Source organism: Nycticebus coucang, chromosome 7 (genome assembly GCF_027406575.1).
Source record: "Nycticebus coucang isolate mNycCou1 chromosome 7, mNycCou1.pri, whole genome shotgun sequence".
Classification (NCBI taxonomy): Eukaryota; Metazoa; Chordata; class Mammalia; order Primates; family Lorisidae; genus Nycticebus; species Nycticebus coucang.
In genome coordinates, this window is record NC_069786.1 from 57,519,211 (window position 1) to 57,537,528 (window position 18,318).

General features: G+C 34.7%; 1 protein-coding gene across 7 annotated transcripts in view; it reads left to right on the top strand.

Moving 5' to 3' along the window:
• SLC4A10 (solute carrier family 4 member 10) overlaps nt 1-18,318 on the top strand; it is a 362,931-nt gene that overhangs the window by 124,264 nt on the left and 220,349 nt on the right. For all 7 annotated transcript variants that reach the window (XM_053596759.1, XM_053596756.1, XM_053596752.1 and 4 more), the window contains exon 2: nt 10,904-10,985. In XM_053596759.1, the coding sequence (XP_053452734.1) occupies nt 10,904-10,985 (82 nt within the window). The remainder of the gene's footprint in view (nt 1-10,903; nt 10,986-18,318) is intronic.

Below are 18,318 nucleotides of genomic sequence, written 5' to 3' on the forward strand. Positions count from 1 at the left end.
GTTTGCTTTACTTATATTAGGAAACTTCTTTTCATCTTTAGTTTGCAAATTATTGAGTGATCAAATCTAATTCATCTGTACACATTAAAAATGCAGACACTTATTTCAGTGTAAATAACTCACATCGTTGACTGTTGTGTATATAGGCCAACTCAACTGTCCTGATTAAAGAGATGGCTGAGTACTGTGCAGTACTCTGATTTTGTAGATTCTTACAAAGTTGTAAAGAACAAGTCTTTATTTATGATGGAGAAGCTAGAAATGGCTAATTGCATTTTAAAATGTATAAATCTACCTTTATTCCCTTCCATAATTGAAACTATGTCTCCTACCAGGCCATAGTACAAGATAAAAATATCAGGAATTGGGGTGGTTGGAATGGAGAAAGTTATGGATATTTGGGATCATTATAAATGTTATCTTAGGCTAGGCTAAATCATGGATAAGTACCTGAATACAGAAAAAAAATGACTTTTACATTGAAGCAGAAAACAATTTAATAAAAACTTTCAAGTATTTTACTATGGAAAAGTACCTAGAGGTCATAAATTTTATTTTTAAACTCATTTTAATTTTATTTGTGTTTATGTTCATAATTTATCATCTCATCATTTCCTCTTCTATCATAGACATGACTTCTGGGATAATTTTGTTTTCTTCTGGAAGTCTATACCTATAAATTCCTTTAGGGAGGGTGTTTGGTGAAAAATTCTATGTTTTCTTTGTCTAAAATCTCTTCCTCCCCAACTTTATTGAAGTGTAATTGACAAATAAAAATTGCCAAGTGTACAAGGTGATGACTTAATATACGTATACATTTTATAACAATTCTCACAATCAAATTAATTGCACGTATGTGTGTAGATCTGCTCTTTTAACAAATTTCAAGTATTATTAACTATAGTCACCATGGTGCACATAAGATTCCAGTGTGTAGATCTGATCTTTTAACAAATTTCAATATTATTAACTATAGTCACCATGGTGCACGTAAGATTCCAGAACTTATTCATCTTATGAGTGAAGTTTGCACCCTTTGACAAAACAATCACCCTTCTACTCTCTGCTTTTATGAATTTGACTTCTTGAGAGTCTACATATAAGTGATATCATTTGGTATTTATTTTTCTGTTTCTTGCTTATTTCATTTAGCATAATGTTTTCCAGGTTTATCTCTGTTGCATATTCCTTCTTTTTTTTTTTATGGTTGAGGAATAGTTCAGTGTGCGTGTATGCCACATTCTGTTTTTGCTTTTTTTATTGAGACAGAGTCTCTGTCACCATGGGTGGAGTCCAGTGGTGTTGTCATAGCTCACTGTGAGCTCAAACCCCTGGGCTCAACCAATCCTCTTGCCCCAGCCTCCCAAGTAGCTGGGACTATAGGTGCACTCCACAATACCTGGCTAATTTTTCTAGTTTTAGCAGAGACAGTGTCTTGTTCTTGTTCAGGCTGATCTTGAACTCCTGAGCTCAGGCAATCCACCCACCTCCCAGAGTGCAAGGATTATAGGCGTGAGCTGCCACACCCATCCTCTATATGCCACATTCTTTTTATCTATGTATCCACTGATGGACACTTAGGTTGTTTCCATATCTTGGCTATTGTAAATAATGCTGCAGTGGACATGGAATATGAATAGCTCTTCCTTTGTAGATATACATAGGATATATGTACATAGGGTATATATATATTTCCTTTGTAGGTATATGTAGAAGTGTGATTTCCAGATCATATGGTAATTCTATTTTCAATTTTTGTGGTCCTCTATACAGTTTTCTATAATGGCTATACTAATTTACATTCCCATTAACAGTGTACAAGGGTTTCCCTTTCTCCGCATCCTCACCAACACTTTTTATCTCTTGTCTTTTTGGTAGTAGCCATCCTAATAGGTATGAGTTGATATCTCATTGCCATTTTGATTTGCATTTACCTAAAGATTAGTGATGTTGGGGACCTTTTTATATAATTGTTGGCTTTTTTTATAATCTTGGGGAAAATGTCTACTTGGATCCTATGCCCATTTTTAAACTAAGTTATTTGGGGTTTTGCTATAGAGTGTGTGAGTTCTTTATATATTTTGGATATAACCTTTTATCAGATGTATGTTTTGCAAATATATTATTTCTTTCTGTAGGTTGCCTTTCATTTTGCTGATTATTTCCTTTGATATACAGATGAAGTGTCTTTCTTCAGTAATAGTTTAGCTAGATACGTACTTCTAGAGTAACATATTGCTTCTTGGCATCTCAGAGATATTATTTTACAGTCTTTGGCTTCTCTTTTTGTTGGTTTTTTATTTCTTTGGAAGTGATCTCTTTTTTTTTCTGCCTTGCTACTTTAAAAATGTGTCATTCTACAATTGCACATGATATGTATAGGTGTGAATTTTCTTTCAATTATTATTTATGATTCATTGTGATTCCTAAATTTGAGATTTTAAGTCTTCTACCAATTCTGGAAAATTTTCACCTATTATTTGAAAATGGTTCTCCTCCCTCATTCTCTCTACTCTTATTTTCTAGAACTCCAGTTAAGAATATGTTATCCTACATTTTTTAATTTAGTTTTGACTTTTAATGTTTTTTCATTCTGTGCTGTGTTCTGTGTTTTTTCTTCAGATCTTTTTCCTGGTTCTCTAATTCTTAGATCGTCCATCCACTTAACTATTTTTACCCATCCATGGGGTTTTTAATTTTAAGAATCACACATACACACAGACAAAATTTCTTAAAGTTACACATTTTCCACATTGGGATTTTCAATCCTGTCTTTGCTTTGGGGAGAAGTGTTCTTTCTAGGCATTGGGATTGTAAGAACAACAAACTCAATACCTTGGTACTTTGGTAGCAAGTCATTCTTGCTCTGGGTCCTCTTCATGTCTTTCATACTTATTCTAATAACTAGGGTCTTGTTTTGATACTTAAGATCCAGCTACCACTTTACTCTCTTGTCAGCCTCACAAAGATCAGTTTTCTTTTGTAAATCAGTTCATGTGTCTCTTTATAGAGTCTTTACTGACTTTCTCAGAGAGAAATAGCAACCTTTTTGTGTTGAGTGTCACCTTTATGTATTTCTTTCAAAATACCATTATATTATTGTACTTACTTGAAGTCTGTAATCTTTTCAAGGGAAGCAACAATATCTTATTGATTTTAGTGGCCCTAATGATACAGATAACAATATAACAAAAATTTATGGGGAACTTACTGCATGCCAAGAAAATGCATAAACTTTGTGTGTACTATAAGTAACTCAAGACAAAGAGAGATTATATAAAATGCCCAAAGTCACACATCTAGGAATTCACTGAAACGAAACTTGTAACTAGCCAGATGTTATGTGGCCCCACATACAAACTCTTAGTGTCTCTCCAATGTTGCTTTTTTTTGATACTGTTCAGAATGGGAGAGTTAGCAGCAAATAAATAGGTCATATCAGCAAGAAGCTGGGCTTGCACACTATACAAACTCATGGGGGCTCTGGCAAATGCTTAGGGAAGGACGCAGCGGGACAAATATAGGAAAGCCTGTGAGACAGATGGAAACTTGTGGTGGGGCATTTATGAGCAAGCAACATGAAGAGAATAAAGACAGCATGAGGCATCAACAAGGAAATCTAGCAGCAGTTAATATCATGTTCTGGGTACAAAATTGGATTCCTAGGCAGAACTGAGGCTCCAGAAGGACCCTTAAGAACAAGTCAGAAATAAGCACAGAATTAAACTTGTATGCAAATAATGCCAGTATCACTATCCGTAAAATACTTTTGTCTAAATAAAACTATTATTAACTTCTCAAACACCTTTTACCCTTCAACTGCCAGATGTCAGGCACAGCAGGAGAGACAGTATTCTTTAGGTCCCAAAGCAGTCATAAGTATTATGTAAAACTGTTGTGATGAAATTAATCTTGCGCCAGAAGTTGCTCCAGCACTACATGACTTTCAACCCTGAATCTGACCCTGGATTATTTCATTTCAACAGACCAGAGCCTCCCTGACCTGTCTATGTGGTCCCCTAACTTGTCTTCAGTTTTGAATGGGTGGAGTTTTCCAAGTAAATGAGATGAGAAAAAAAGAGATTTTCATGTGATGATTTAGTTCATGCCTTCTTAACACTATTCCTACAATAGCAGATTTTACTCTCCAATTCTTATTCTCAGTTCTATTTTTTTCGTGTATGTGTAAAGATGAAATAACACATTTACTTTGCATGAGTAAATGAAACCTAAATTGGTTGGTATGCCAACTTCCCAATTAGATACTTTAGAAGGAAACTCAAGTGCTTCTTTAATAAAAATACATAAGAAAGAAAAAGTGATTTAATGGGCTACCTGAGAAGAAACATAGACTTAGCTCATATTCTCATGAGACAGTGTAGTCTATATCACAGAATAGATACCAGATCCTAAACATCTAATTTCTCAGTAGTATGCTAATAAAAAGAGATAGGTTCATTTATTTTATGGAAGTATAATATATTCAGTGAAAGTAAAATTAGGCTTGACTTATGCTTAGTTTTCAGTTCATCTAGTATTTATTGAAATCTTTTAACGTTTTAGTTTCTTAGCTTATTTTTAAACATATATTCCTATTTAAAACACCACAATACAATTAGAGGTTAAGTAGTCAAACCTTTTATATTTGTATTTTACTTTCATTACATGGTAATGTAATGTCTCTGGAGTAAATAATGGATGCATGTGTTGAATATTATTACTGAACCTAAACGCTAATGTTCAATGTTCTTAATTTCATAATTTGAAATAAAAGTAATGAGTTGGATAAGAAAACCAATATGTTAAAATCCAACATCCATTTTTTAATAAAACAGTAGCAAAGAATTACTAAAGCTGAATATGAAAATATAGGAAGTGTTAAAGTCTGTACAATACATGTCTTAACATAGTGAAATGATTAAAATCAACCATAGTAATTTGTGATATATTTTAACATTAATGAGAATTGAAAAGTTTGGAGGCTTTGGAAATTATAAACACTTAATAAACTAGTCCTTAGGTCATGTTTATAAAAATGCACGTGTCCACGTATTTCTGTTGTTCCTTAAATTAAAATTAGAAAATGCTTTGTTCATATTAAATTTTATACTGATCCATAGGTTGAGAAATACCATGCATTCCTTAAGTTGTGAGGAATATTCTTTGAAAGTGTTCTATACTTATTTATTAGTCACTCTTGTTCACTTCCTTTTACACATCCAGAAGTTTATTCTATGCCCTCTTTTTCATATCTGACAGAAATTAAAATCTTTATGAGTTAATCATGCTGTTGATAGTTCTTTGATAACCCAGAGTCTCTCCACCATTTTTCACTCTACCCTTCATTGAGCAGTATTTTTTTTTTTTAGTAGGTATTTCTTAGTCAAAGGCATGCACATAAGTTGTCATTTCAATTATGTGCCCATTTCCACACAATTTGAAGTCATGGATTTTTAGTCATTAAAGTAAATGTGACATACTAATTGTCATATATATGTGTATGATTAGGTCAGAGTCACAGCAAGAAACAGATGGTTATTCAAAAGGGGTCATTAAAAGAGTTTAATGAAGGGACCGTTTATAAAGTTCTGGGCTGGATAAAGGGAAATCAGATAGGGTTAGTGAAATCCTGAAGACCTGCAGCAGCAGGAACCTGTTGCCACCCCAGGCCTAAAGGAGCAAGATGTGAGAGTAGTTAATGAAAACTAGAAGAGCTATAACAGTCATATGACAAGAGCTTTGGTCTTTGATAGAAGAACATAGCCACTGACAAACTATAGCCCAATGGGAAATATGACTCCTCCAGCCTCCAGTCCTCTGCCATTATCTCTCATTGGCTGAATTCAGTCAGAAGCTAGCAGGCAAGGAACCTGGTGATTGCAGTCCATAAAGACAGAGCCTGATGAAGAGTAGAAAGTGGATCTGTAAGGGTTAGTAGAGAATACAGCACATCATACTATGCTAATATCTAATAGAAAAGCAAAAAAGTGGTTGCTTTAAAAAATTGATATGATAAATAATGCAGGGTGATAGGACCCCTTATGGAGGGGAATTTAGACGATCTGGCAGAATTGCAAATTTATCTAATCTTTGACAAGGCAATCCCACTTCTAGGAATCATCTCAAAATATAAACTGGCAAAAACACAAAATGATAAATATACAAGTATATCCATTGCCAATAATTGAGGAGAAGGGAGGCAATTCAAATGTCTGTCAATAGGGGGCTAGTGGAGTGAATTAGGGGCATGCGTACGATGGAGTATTATTCAGCTGCAGAAATGAATAAGAATGATCTTGATATACTTATGTAAAATAACTTCCAACGCATATTATTAAGAAAAACAAGGAACAGAAAACTGTTTCTAGTATGTTTAAGAAAGAGGAGTATGTGTATATATAAATATAATTGCTTAGATTACCAAGTGGTAATAATGGAGGGATAAACTAAAAATCAATAAAAATGGGGATTTATAAGTAGAAGAAATGAACAGGGTAGAAGAGCAGGAATGTAAATAGTTGTAGGGAAGAAAGAATTTTAAATTGAAAATAAATGCAGCGTCATCTATTAATTCATTTTAGGATGCAAAGATAATTGCTAAAATGACTGCATAAAGGACATGAAAAAATTTGTAAAACTGGAAAAATTATATTTCATTGAAGACCACAGATAAGAGTTGTGATAAATCAGAATAATGCATTTTTCATGTATTCATAAAGAGCTTAATGATATTTATAAATAATTCTGAAGAAATGGTTAATATTTGGGGGACCATTTTAACAATTAAATGACTCATGTTAGTTGCTCTTTTGTGAGAGAATACACTGTTTTAAGAATACTACAGATGTGAGACCCAAGGTACAAATCTCTTTTCTGCTGTTGCTCTCTAATACTTGTTCAGTAAAAAATACCAACAACAATAAAAATTCTTCCTTTTAAAAACATTTTTGGAGCTGGAGATGTTCCCAATTTACATTTATACATATTTGGATTCAAAATACAAATGTCTTACTGTTCAGAAGTCATCAAGTTACAGAGAATCATAGAATGCCTTTGGTTATGCTGGTTACAAGTGTTTGTCTTTAAAATGGCTGAATACAAATTCTGTTTAGTAACAATCAGGGTTTAACTAGTGCAAGCATGTACGCCGTCTTTGTTCTTCCTTTAGAAGGCATAGGGGATATGTACTTTAGTGGGACTAGGAAGAACAAACCACTTTACTCCTGATGGAAGGAAGAAACAAGTCAAAATAATACAGCAAAAGGTATGACTTATGCAATTATAAATCCTAAACTTAGCACAACTCAAACTTCAAAAATTGAAAAATATTAACTTCAAAAGTTATAAATTATAGCTTCTGTATTAAGTTAACAGACTATGTAAATAGACTTAAGATGTGATTTCTATAAGGACTGGGCACTGTTACTCTGTTCCAGGGCCATAGTCTTTACCAATGTTTTGCAAATTGCAGATGACAAGCCATTATTAAGTCCTGATATAAATGTAATAGATAGTGACTAGTATTCTTAAATTAAATAGAATATCCTAGAATAGAATATATGAGAATGCATTGTTTATAGTAAGGGTAAATATTGGTTTGTGAAACTTTTGTTTGATTACATATATGTGGGACACTGTGTTGTAATGAGACACAATGAATATGTGACTGTTTTGTTTTTCATGTCTTAAAAAATTTTAAAACATTGTGGTATACTACCTACTGGAATCAGTCATCACACCGTTTTTGACTCCATGTTGTAGGAAGGGTAAATTGTATGGAGGGACCATGTAATATATTTGTGTTTTCTTCACTACACAATGCTAACGTGTGTTCCTAAATGAGTAAATATACATGGAAATTAGCATGAATTAATGTGTCTGATGTTCAACAAATCTAGAAGGTAACTCAATACAAGATGAAATAAGAATTTATCTTACTGGTATACTTGGGGTAACTGCAAGTTCTGGTACCCAAGGCTGTACATTCTTCTGCATTCACCTCATCACACCCAATACTTGCTGTTGGAATAAGGGGGAAGGATAATAGTATATTGAACAATATTGAAATAATCTTTTGAACTATAGTCAAAACAGAGAATTTTCATAATATATATATGAGCATTAATTTGTGTCTTGGGAATTTTCAGCCTAAGAGACCATATATTTGATGTTTCTATGGAACATCCAGTGAGTACTTAAAGGGGATAATGTATATGATGCTGAAGAAAGAAACATTTATATTTAATTACATTCATATCTTTTATTTTTTCTTTCAAAGAAACATTAAAATTAAATCATCTCTACTTGTATAAAGTTAACTTTTAATATTTCTTATTTAGATTCCACTTCTACTTGTACTGCAAAATTTCACTTTATCTCGGTATCTTTCCATTAACTATTCAATGGAATTATCTTTTGTTCAAGGATAGCATACATGCTTTGTATAAATAAAGAGAAAAACCATTTTCATAAGTTAAAAATTGATTCAGGTCCTTGAAATAAAAGTAAATGTTGTATTGTATAGCAGACAATATCTTCCCTGTAAACCTTTTATTTTGTAGTTGTTGCCACTGTAAGGTACTAGTATTATAGTGCCCTTTCTGACCTCTGAACACGGAAGCATTCTTTTCCCATCAGTAAATAACCAGTAATGGGATTGTTAGACCAAATTATAGGTATACTTTTAATTTCTTTGAGGAATCTCCATACCCTTTTCCATGGAGGTTGTACTAATTTGCAGTCCCATCAATAGTCTATAAGTATTCTTTTCTCTCTGCATTCATGCCAGCATCTATTATTTTTGGACATTTTATTAAAAGCCATCCTATAAATGGTAAGGTGATCATTATATGGTTTTAATTTGCATTTCCCTGATGATTCGTGACATTAAAACTTTTTCATATGTTTATTGGCCATTTGTCTATCTTCTTTTGAAAAGCTTCTGTTAATGTTTTTTGCAAACTTTTTAATTGGGTTGTTTTTTCTTGCTGATTTATTTAAGCTCTTTGTAGATTCCAGATATTAGCCCCTTTATTTGATGTACAGTTTGCAAATATTTTCTCACATTCTGTAGGTTGTCTATTTGCTCTGTTGATTATTTTCTTAGCTGTGCAGAAGATTTTTTAATTCAGTTAAGCCTCCTTTATTTACTTTTGTTGTTGCTATAATTGCCATTGGGGTCTTAGTCATAAATTATTTGTCTAGGCTAATATCTAGAAGAGATTTTTCCTACATTTTCTTCTAGAATTCTTATGGTTTTATGCCTTAATGTAAGGCTTTTCTCCATCTTGAATTAATTTTTGTGAGTGGTGATAGAAATGGATTCTATTTCATTCTTCCTCATGTGGCTAAGTTCCTTTTCCCCAGTGTATATTGTTGTATGCTGTGTCAAAGATCACTTGGCTGTATGTGGATGGTTTTATATCTGTGTTCTTTATTCTGCTTCATTCTATGTCTCTATTTTTGTGCCAATACCATGCTGCTTGGTTACTACACTCTTTTAGTATAGTTTGAAATCTGGTAATGTGATGTCTCCTGATTTGTTCACAGCCGAATTCTACCAGACTTATAAGGGACAGCTGGTACCCATACTACAGAAATTATTCCACAATAATGAAAAGGAGGGAATCCTCCTCAACTCATTCTATGAAGTCATTATCACTTAGATGCCAAAGCTAGGGAGGACACAATAATAAAATAAAAGTATAGACCAATATTACTTATGAGTAAAATACTAAAACCAAATTCAACAGCACCTCAAAAAAAAAAAAATCCACCTGACCCAGGATGGTTCAACATATAGGAAAAAAAAATGTGATTCATCACATAAACAGAAGCAGTAACAAAGACCATATGATCATCTCATTTTCTCCCATTTTAGACACCTGACTGTAACATCTCTTTAGTGTTTTAACACTGTTTATTCCAACATCATAAATAGTTAAGAAATCAGTTAACCATATATCGCCCACCTCATTTAGTCTAACATCTAAGTTCTGGAAGACCTTTCTAGGAGATCAGTAAACTAATCAGAAATGATAATTGGAAGCACCTTATTAATGTCCAAGAATGGTGTAACTTGATATTCTTTGTTCTTATAGGAGTATTAATTGCCATTCACAACCAGATAGAAATTGTAAATATACTAGTTTATGTTTTGATTCATTTAATATTTTGCATTTTGTCCATTTCTGCATAGCCAAAATGGATTATACTCAACCTTGCCTGCATTATTTTATTGAGTACCAAATTACTGAGTATACTATTTTAAGCATGTATACAACGTTCAGAAAACATAGCTTCTGTAAAAATATATGTAGAAACTAAATTAAAGTTTAAAGCACATGATCATAATTCACTGTTTAGCTTGAATAAAATGCATTATACTGAAGCAAAGTAATTAGAGTTGTCATTTACCTAATAATTGCTTCTAATTGCTTTCAAGGGATTAGATACTCCAACCCATTTTTAATGGCAGTGGAATTATTTCACCCTGCCATAGCATTATTAGTGTTAATACTAACGATTTTCTTATTTTCCTTATATAGTTCAAGATGTCATCTTGTTAACAAGAATTCTTTATCAGGGATAAAAATGTATGCTGCTAAATTGACAGGATAACCATTTGTTTTCTATTTTTTATCTCACTAAAAAATGATGCCAACTGCAATGTTTGACTGCTTTCAGTGTCAGGGAAAACCAAATAAAATTCCTTCTCTGAATATATGGTCAAATTTATTTTACTTTCCTTTTAAAAATCAACACTTATAATTAGACTACTCATGCACATGTAGATTTAACTGACTGAATTAAGTCCCCAAAATTAGCTCACGGTAAGGTATATTTTTGGAAATTAACAGCAAATATGTATTATCATTTATTCTTCTTTCTCTTTATTCTACAGAGAAATGATGAAGAGGCAGTCGTGGATAGAGGTGGAACTCGTTCTATTCTCAAAACACACTTTGAGAAAGAAGATTTAGAAGGTAAGACTGTCGCGACCCCTATGCACTGGTCTCGGTCGCCACAGGAAGGAACCAGGCCTGACACAGATTAGCAGTACATGTTTGCTGGAGGCGGGCTAACCTTAGGTGCAGGGTAGGCTCAAGCCCCCTCAGCAATGGCTGTTGATTAAGGTTATACATAACAGGTGTGGAGAGTTAAGGTAATTACATAGGAGGCCAGCATGCCTAAGGATTGGCACGTGCCCTCCTCATGCGCTCTTTCCCCACGCATTCTTTCCTCACGTGTTCTTTCCCCACAACCCTCATGAAGAAGTACTAAGCATCAATGTTTATCACATGCTTACTAGTGAGTGACCGATCTTATCTCATTCTGGAACACTGAGTTACTTGGGGGATTGCCCCTAAGTCACAAAACATCTCTAGGCTTGCCAGGAGACTGTGCTGTTCTCAGCATGTCCTTTCAATGTGATAAGAATCGGTAACTGTCCTTTGCAAGCTTGGTGTCCATTCCTCTACATAAGACATTTTTTTGTTGTTGTTGGGATAGCTATTGGTGTGCTTTCTGTAAGTATTTTGAAGAGAAATGTGAGGTCTGTCATGTTGTAGAGAATTGTGGAAGTTGATATAAGAGTAATACCCCGTTTTCCCAAAAATAAGACCTACTTACAGGAAAGATAAGATGTCCCCTGAAAATAAGACCTAGCGCATTTTTTGGAGCACACCTTAAAATAAGACACTGTCTTATTTTCGGGGAAACAGGATAGTGGTGCACTAGTGGTGGAGGGGGATATATCTGATTGTTTCAGTACAGTCAGGAAAGCCAATAATCAGAGCTGCAAACAATGGGCAATGCAAACAAATCTAAAAGACATTTTGTGAACTCCTGTTATACAGGCACTGTGTTGTATGCCCGTCTTTCTTTCTTTTTTTTTTTTTTTTTTGTAGAGACAGAGTCTTACTGTACCACCCTCTGGTAGAGTGCAATGGTGTCACAGCTCACAGCAACCTCCAACTCTTGGGCTTACGCAATTCTCTTGCCTCAGCCTCCCAAGCAGCTGGGACTACAGGCGCCCGCCACAACGCCCGGCTATTTTTTTTTTTTGTTGCAGTTTGGCCGGGGCTGGGTTTGAACCCACCATCTTCGGAATATGGGGCCGGTGCCCTACTCACTGAGCCACAGGCGCTGCCCTGTATGCCCGTCTTTTAATAATCCTTGCTTTAAAGAATCATAATCGGGCGGCGCCTGTGGCTCAAGGAGTGGGGCACCAGCCCCATGTGCCGGAGGTGGTGGGTTCAAACCCAGCCCCGGCCAAAAAAAAACTGCACAAAAAGAAAAGAATCATAATCAACTGGGAAATGAAAAAGTGATGACAAAGAAGCATATTAAGTTCTATACGTAGTATGAGAGCTGAGTATAGGACAGAAGGAGTATCTAACTTGGCCTATGTCGTCAGAGTAGGCTGTCACTGGAAGAGAGTTAAGGGCAATTGGAATTCTTGTTTTACTTGTATGTGTGTCTGTATAAATATATACATATATTTGACAGGTGGAGGAGCAGCTAATTCAACTAGTATGATCAAATGGCTAACTGTTAATGTTTCTGCACTTCAGTTCTCTTAACTGTTAAAATAAGGATAGCAATGGAATATATTTCCTAAAACTTACATGAGAATTTAGGGAAAAATACTCAGAACAGAGTTCGCATAAGAGTTAAGTATTGACAATTATTGTTATACCTCAACTTAATGTACTAACAGCATTAGTTTGTTTTTATTTTTTAACCAGAACTTATTCCTAGTGAAATACAAGGTATATAGTATTTGTAGTCTTTTGACTGAAAAGTGAAACTGAGGTGATCCTAAGAACAAATAATCAGAGAAATCTAATAAACCCACTAAGCTGAGAGGTATAGGTTTTTTCACCTTAAGCATTATAATGTAGCCACTTTAATTTAATTAAAATTACAATTAAATTCATCGTTCTTAGATCTTATCTTTTGCCACAATTACATAACGTGAGAGTCACTGTAATATTTAGAGACAACTTTCAACAACTATTCCTGTTCTGTGCCTGACATTTTGCTTGTTACACAGAAAATACCTAGGCCAGAGAAAGTTATACTCATTGGGTTAACTTAGTGATTTATATCGAAGTAAGCCAAACCTTGAAAAATCTAAACTCATAGTGGATAATATAAAAATAATTTCTCTTTGTGTGAAATTTCATTATATTACTTTTTTTTCAATAGCATATTTACCTTCCTCCTTACATCATGCCATGGCAAGCTGTTCTTATATTTACTAAACACACACCAAAAGCCCCAAGAAAGCAAGAAGTTAGTCTAGAAATATGCTCAATTCCAGAGAAAAGCCATCTTGTTTAAAGATTATGATGTATACTGTATCATAATTGGAACTTAACAATTACTATTTTATAAATAATTATAGTAAAATGCTAACTGGTTGTTTTACACAGGAAATACATAATATATAATACAAAAACAAATTTACTAAGATCAGTTTAATTATTATATCTGCATACATACATTTTCCTTTGCTGAGCATAGTTAGGGAATACAGTTGACAGCGCACAATGCTTATTAAAAGTCATTTCTGATTGGTAGAATGCAATTGAGTTGACCAGATTTTCTTCTATTTACTATATATCAGTGGTGGATATTTTAATTCCAGAAGCTAATAATTGTGGCTAAGTCATTAGTGATCAAAATTAAATATAGAATGCACAGGTATACAGATATACATTTTATAATTTTAAAGGAAAATAGGAATGAACTTTATTTTGACTTTCTAATATTTGTTCTGTCCCTAGACCACACTAAACAGATAAGCAATATACCATTTGAAAATGTTGTGGAGGGTTCTGGTGTGATATTTCTCTCTTCTGTATCTTCTGTACTGTGTCTTTCCCATGTACACAGTGATTTAATAGATCTGTTAGTGGTTCTGGATTGATATCCAGAATTAGAAAATAATGCAAGAGTGATATAATGGGTGTCATGGTTCAAGAAGAATCAGCTGGCAACAGAGTATCAAGTGACTGGTGAGTGAGAGGGCCCAGTGAGAAGGGTGGCATTGCCGAGGTAATGGTGGTGGTAATTCCTCTTCTGCTGTGTACTGCTATAACAGAACACCACAAACTAAATAATTTATAAAGTAAATAAATTTGTTTCTCACAGTTCTGGAGACTGGGCAGTACAAGGTCAAGGGGCCCATATAAGTCAAGGACCATTGTGCTATGTCACCCCATGGTGGTAGGAAGAAGGGTGAGAGAGGGTGACAGAAATGGAAAGATGGAATGCAGAGCTTCAACGCCCTCATAATCCACATTAATCCATTCACAAGAGCGGGGCCCTCATGACCTTAACACCACCTTTAGCCCGAACTCCCAATGCTGTTACATTGAGGATTAAGTTCTCGATTCATGCTTCTCAAGGAACAAATTCAAACCATAGCATCCTGCCTTTGTGCAATTAAAGGAAAAGAAAAGAACTACTTTTTAAAAGCTTCATTAGTAATATAGATAATGCATAATAAATATTTTAAATGAAATAGAGTTAGGAATTGCTATTGTAGACAAATGTATTTTTAACATATAAACCCTTCAATAAAGATTTTAAATTCGAAAATTAGTGTTTCTCAGGATTTATGTATATATACTAAGCTAATAAAATTACTGGTATAATTTAACATCCTTAGTACAGCTTGTAGAAATGCCAGGTGGTTAAAAATATCTATAAAATCTCAGGTGGAATATATTTAATGGAAAATGATCACCTGTTCAATAACAACAGCTTGATGTAATATATTAATTTATTCATGTTTATTATGTATTCTGATGAATATGTCAATTGTTTAATTCTCTCCCTCCAAACTTATTTCTTTTTTGTTGTATATATTCTTTTACCATTTTAATGTCTTCAACTACTACCTAAAATCAAAAGAATACAATTTTATTAGATTCTGTTCATTTTCTATTTTTGTGCATCATGTAAACACTTTGAATCTCTCTCAGGGGTCTCTTCTTCTCCCCTTCCTTGCATTCTCACTGCCTCTGATCTGGTTCTTTCTCTCTTCTGTGTACTGTGTCTTTTTCGTACCCAACCTCCTTAATGTTACCGCAGTGTTGTTTTTGAGCCTACCTCTGCTTTCCTATGGTAAAACGTAGTGAAGGGCATTGAATCCCTATAATTAGATAACCTCAGGATTCTGACTAGAGCAAAAATTGTAGAATTTGACCACTTCCTATTTTTGATCTCTCATGTCAGTGTGAAATTAGTACTACCCAAAGTATAAAATTACAAAAGAGAAAGATATTAATACCCTTAAAATTTTTTTACTTGCTCTATACTACATGGATTGTGGATAGTGTTGCTATATAAAACACAGGATGCCAAGTTAAATTTGAATTTTAGATAAACAATAAATAACTTTTTAGTATAAGTATATCCTGTACAGTATTTTTATTTATTGTTTTTTATTTGCTAAATCTGGAAATGCTGGTAGTGGATGGCACATGAACTACCAACATTCTCTGGAAGGATCGAGGCATTTATTTCCTCAGTTGCCAGAGGTGCTACCTGCTGAGGACGCACACCAAAATTACCATCAACTGAAAGGAGCTCCCCTTGTCGATGGGACATGCTAATTCAGTGAATTATCCGTGAAGGAGTACCAAAGCCTGGCCTCTTTGCCTCAATGTGGGGCAATTCTGAAGAGTTGTCCCAGCTTCAGAGTTCCCTGTGGAATTGACTGAGGCCTCTGTTGCAACTGCACCGTGCACCAAGTCCTGCTTCCTATAATCTTTCACAGATGTTCTTGCTGGCAATTCTCTTTAACAAATTCCCTGAACACAAATCTCTAAGTGGCTGTTTCTGGGGAACCCGTCACTCCTCTGACCTCTAAATAGTGCCAGTAGACAAACTTTGTAGTCAGCAGAACCCACACATTGTTTATTTCATCTGTGGGGTTAAAAACTAATGGGTTAGAGGACTCTGAAAATAAATGAAAATCATCTTGTATCAGAAGGGGAATGGCAGGGATTAGTATCCCCTTTAAATACCAAGAATATGCATCAGGCTTGCCACAGAAGAATCTTAGAATCTTGTCAAATCCTAGAGGTTCATAGTGGACTACTTCAAACTCAACCAAGTGGTTGCACCAATTGCAACTGCTGTCTCAGATATAGAATCTTTGCTAAAGCAGGTGAACATGGTCTCAGGAGCATGGTATGCTGCTATTGATCTGGAAAATCCATTATTTTCCTATTACTATCAAAAAAGAGTATCGCAAGTAGTTAACATTCCAGTGGAAAGTACAGCGGTATCCATTTCTAGTTTTGTTCTGGCACTGTGTCAACTGTCCTACCTTCTGTCATAATAGAGTCCAAACAGATTTGAGCTCAGTGATGTTCTGCACAACATCACATTTGTTCACTCTACTGACTGAATGAACAAGAAATAGCAAGTCTGTTTGAAGTCTTGGTAAGACAGACACATTTTAGAGCCTGTTTCCCAGTGAATCTGATTAAAAGACAACATGAAAGTTGGGCAGAGTGCCACACTATACCGAGTCCAGGGTGGATGGATAGATAGGTTGGGTCAGTTTTCACAAGGACTCAATAAAAACAACCCAGAGTCCCTTTAGGTCCTCTTATTCACCTCAGTTCTCTCTTCATTGTTTACCCTTGTCCTATCCGATTTTTCTCAGAATGGATAACTGTGTTTCTAAAAAACTTAGTATTTTTTTCTGGATATGACTGTATCTTTTGCAGGCGTAGCAGTTAAGTCAATGAAGCAAGGCACTAAAACAGTCCAAGTTCAGATAATTAAGTTCATGAACTCACCATAGAAAAAGTGCTGCATTACTTTATAACTGAATATCACTGTGGTTACCTTAGAAGTACTCCCTTGGCAAGCTATGCACCAATACCAGGGTCTAGTCCACCCTTCAGTGAACTTTTTCTAGGATAAATTCACAACTTAATTGTCAGACTTAGTATGGTAACAGCTCTGATGGCCATTTCAGGAAAAGAGTTCCAAAATTGCTTTGAAGGGTAGACCAGGCCCTGGTATTGGTGCATAATTTCCCAAGAGAAGTGATATTCAGCAATGAGGCATGTAGCACTGTTCCTAGCATGAGTTCGTGTACTTAATTGTCTAACCATCTATCCTATTAACTAATTAGGTGATCATAGAATAAAATTTAATAGCCAAATGTAATATACTATCATTTTAGCCATTTTGGCAAAACTAATCAATTTTTTTCTTTTTTTTATTATTTTTATTTATTTATTCATTTTTTATTGTTGGGGATTCATAGAGGGTACAATAAGCCAGGTTACACTGGTTGCATTTGTTAGGTAAAGTCCCTCTTGCAAACATGCCTTGTCCCCAGAAGGTGTTTGAAGACAATAGTGTCGAAAAACCTGATAACTTTAAAAACTTTTAAAATTTTTTTCTAAAAATGTTTTTTCTGTTGGTAAAATATGCAGACTATCAAATTTGCCATCAGTACAATTCAGTAACGTTAAGTACAGTCACATTATTGCGCAACCTATGTCCAGATCTTTTTCATCTTACAAAACTGTGAAATTCTATAAACAAAATTCTATAAGCAAAAACAACTTCCTTTTTCCCATCTGTCTCCAGCCCCTATCAACTACCATTCTAACTTTCATTTCTATGAATTTGGCTACTTTAGATACCTAATACAAGTGGAATCACATAGTATTCCTCTGTTTGTAACACATATTTTATTTAGCATAATGTCCTCAAATTTTAGCCACACTGTAGCATATATCAGAATTCCTTTCCTTTTTGAAGCTGAATAATATTTCATTGTATATTCCCCACTTTCCTTGTCCATTCAACCATCACAGGACATTTTTTTTTTTTTTTTTGTAGAGACAGAGTCTCACTGTACCACCCTCGGGTAGAGTGCCGTGGCGTCACACGGCTCACAGCAATCTCTAACTCTTGGGCTTACGCGATTCTCTTGCCTCAGCCTCCCAAGCAGCTGGGACTACAGCCGCCCGCCACAACGCCCGGCTATTTTTTGTTGCAGTTTGGCCGGGGCTGGGTTTGAACCCGCCACCCTCGGCATATGGGGCTGGCACCCTACTCACTGAGCCACAGGCGCCGCCCCATCACAGGACATTTTACTTCCTCTTATATCTTAACTATTCTGAATAGTGTTGCTATGAACATGGGTATGCAAATTTCTCTTTGAGATCTTGTTTTCAGTTCTTTCAAATATAAACTCAGAAGTAAAATTGCTGAATCATATGGTAATTCTATTTTTGATTTTTTGAGGAAGTACCATATTGTTTTCCATAG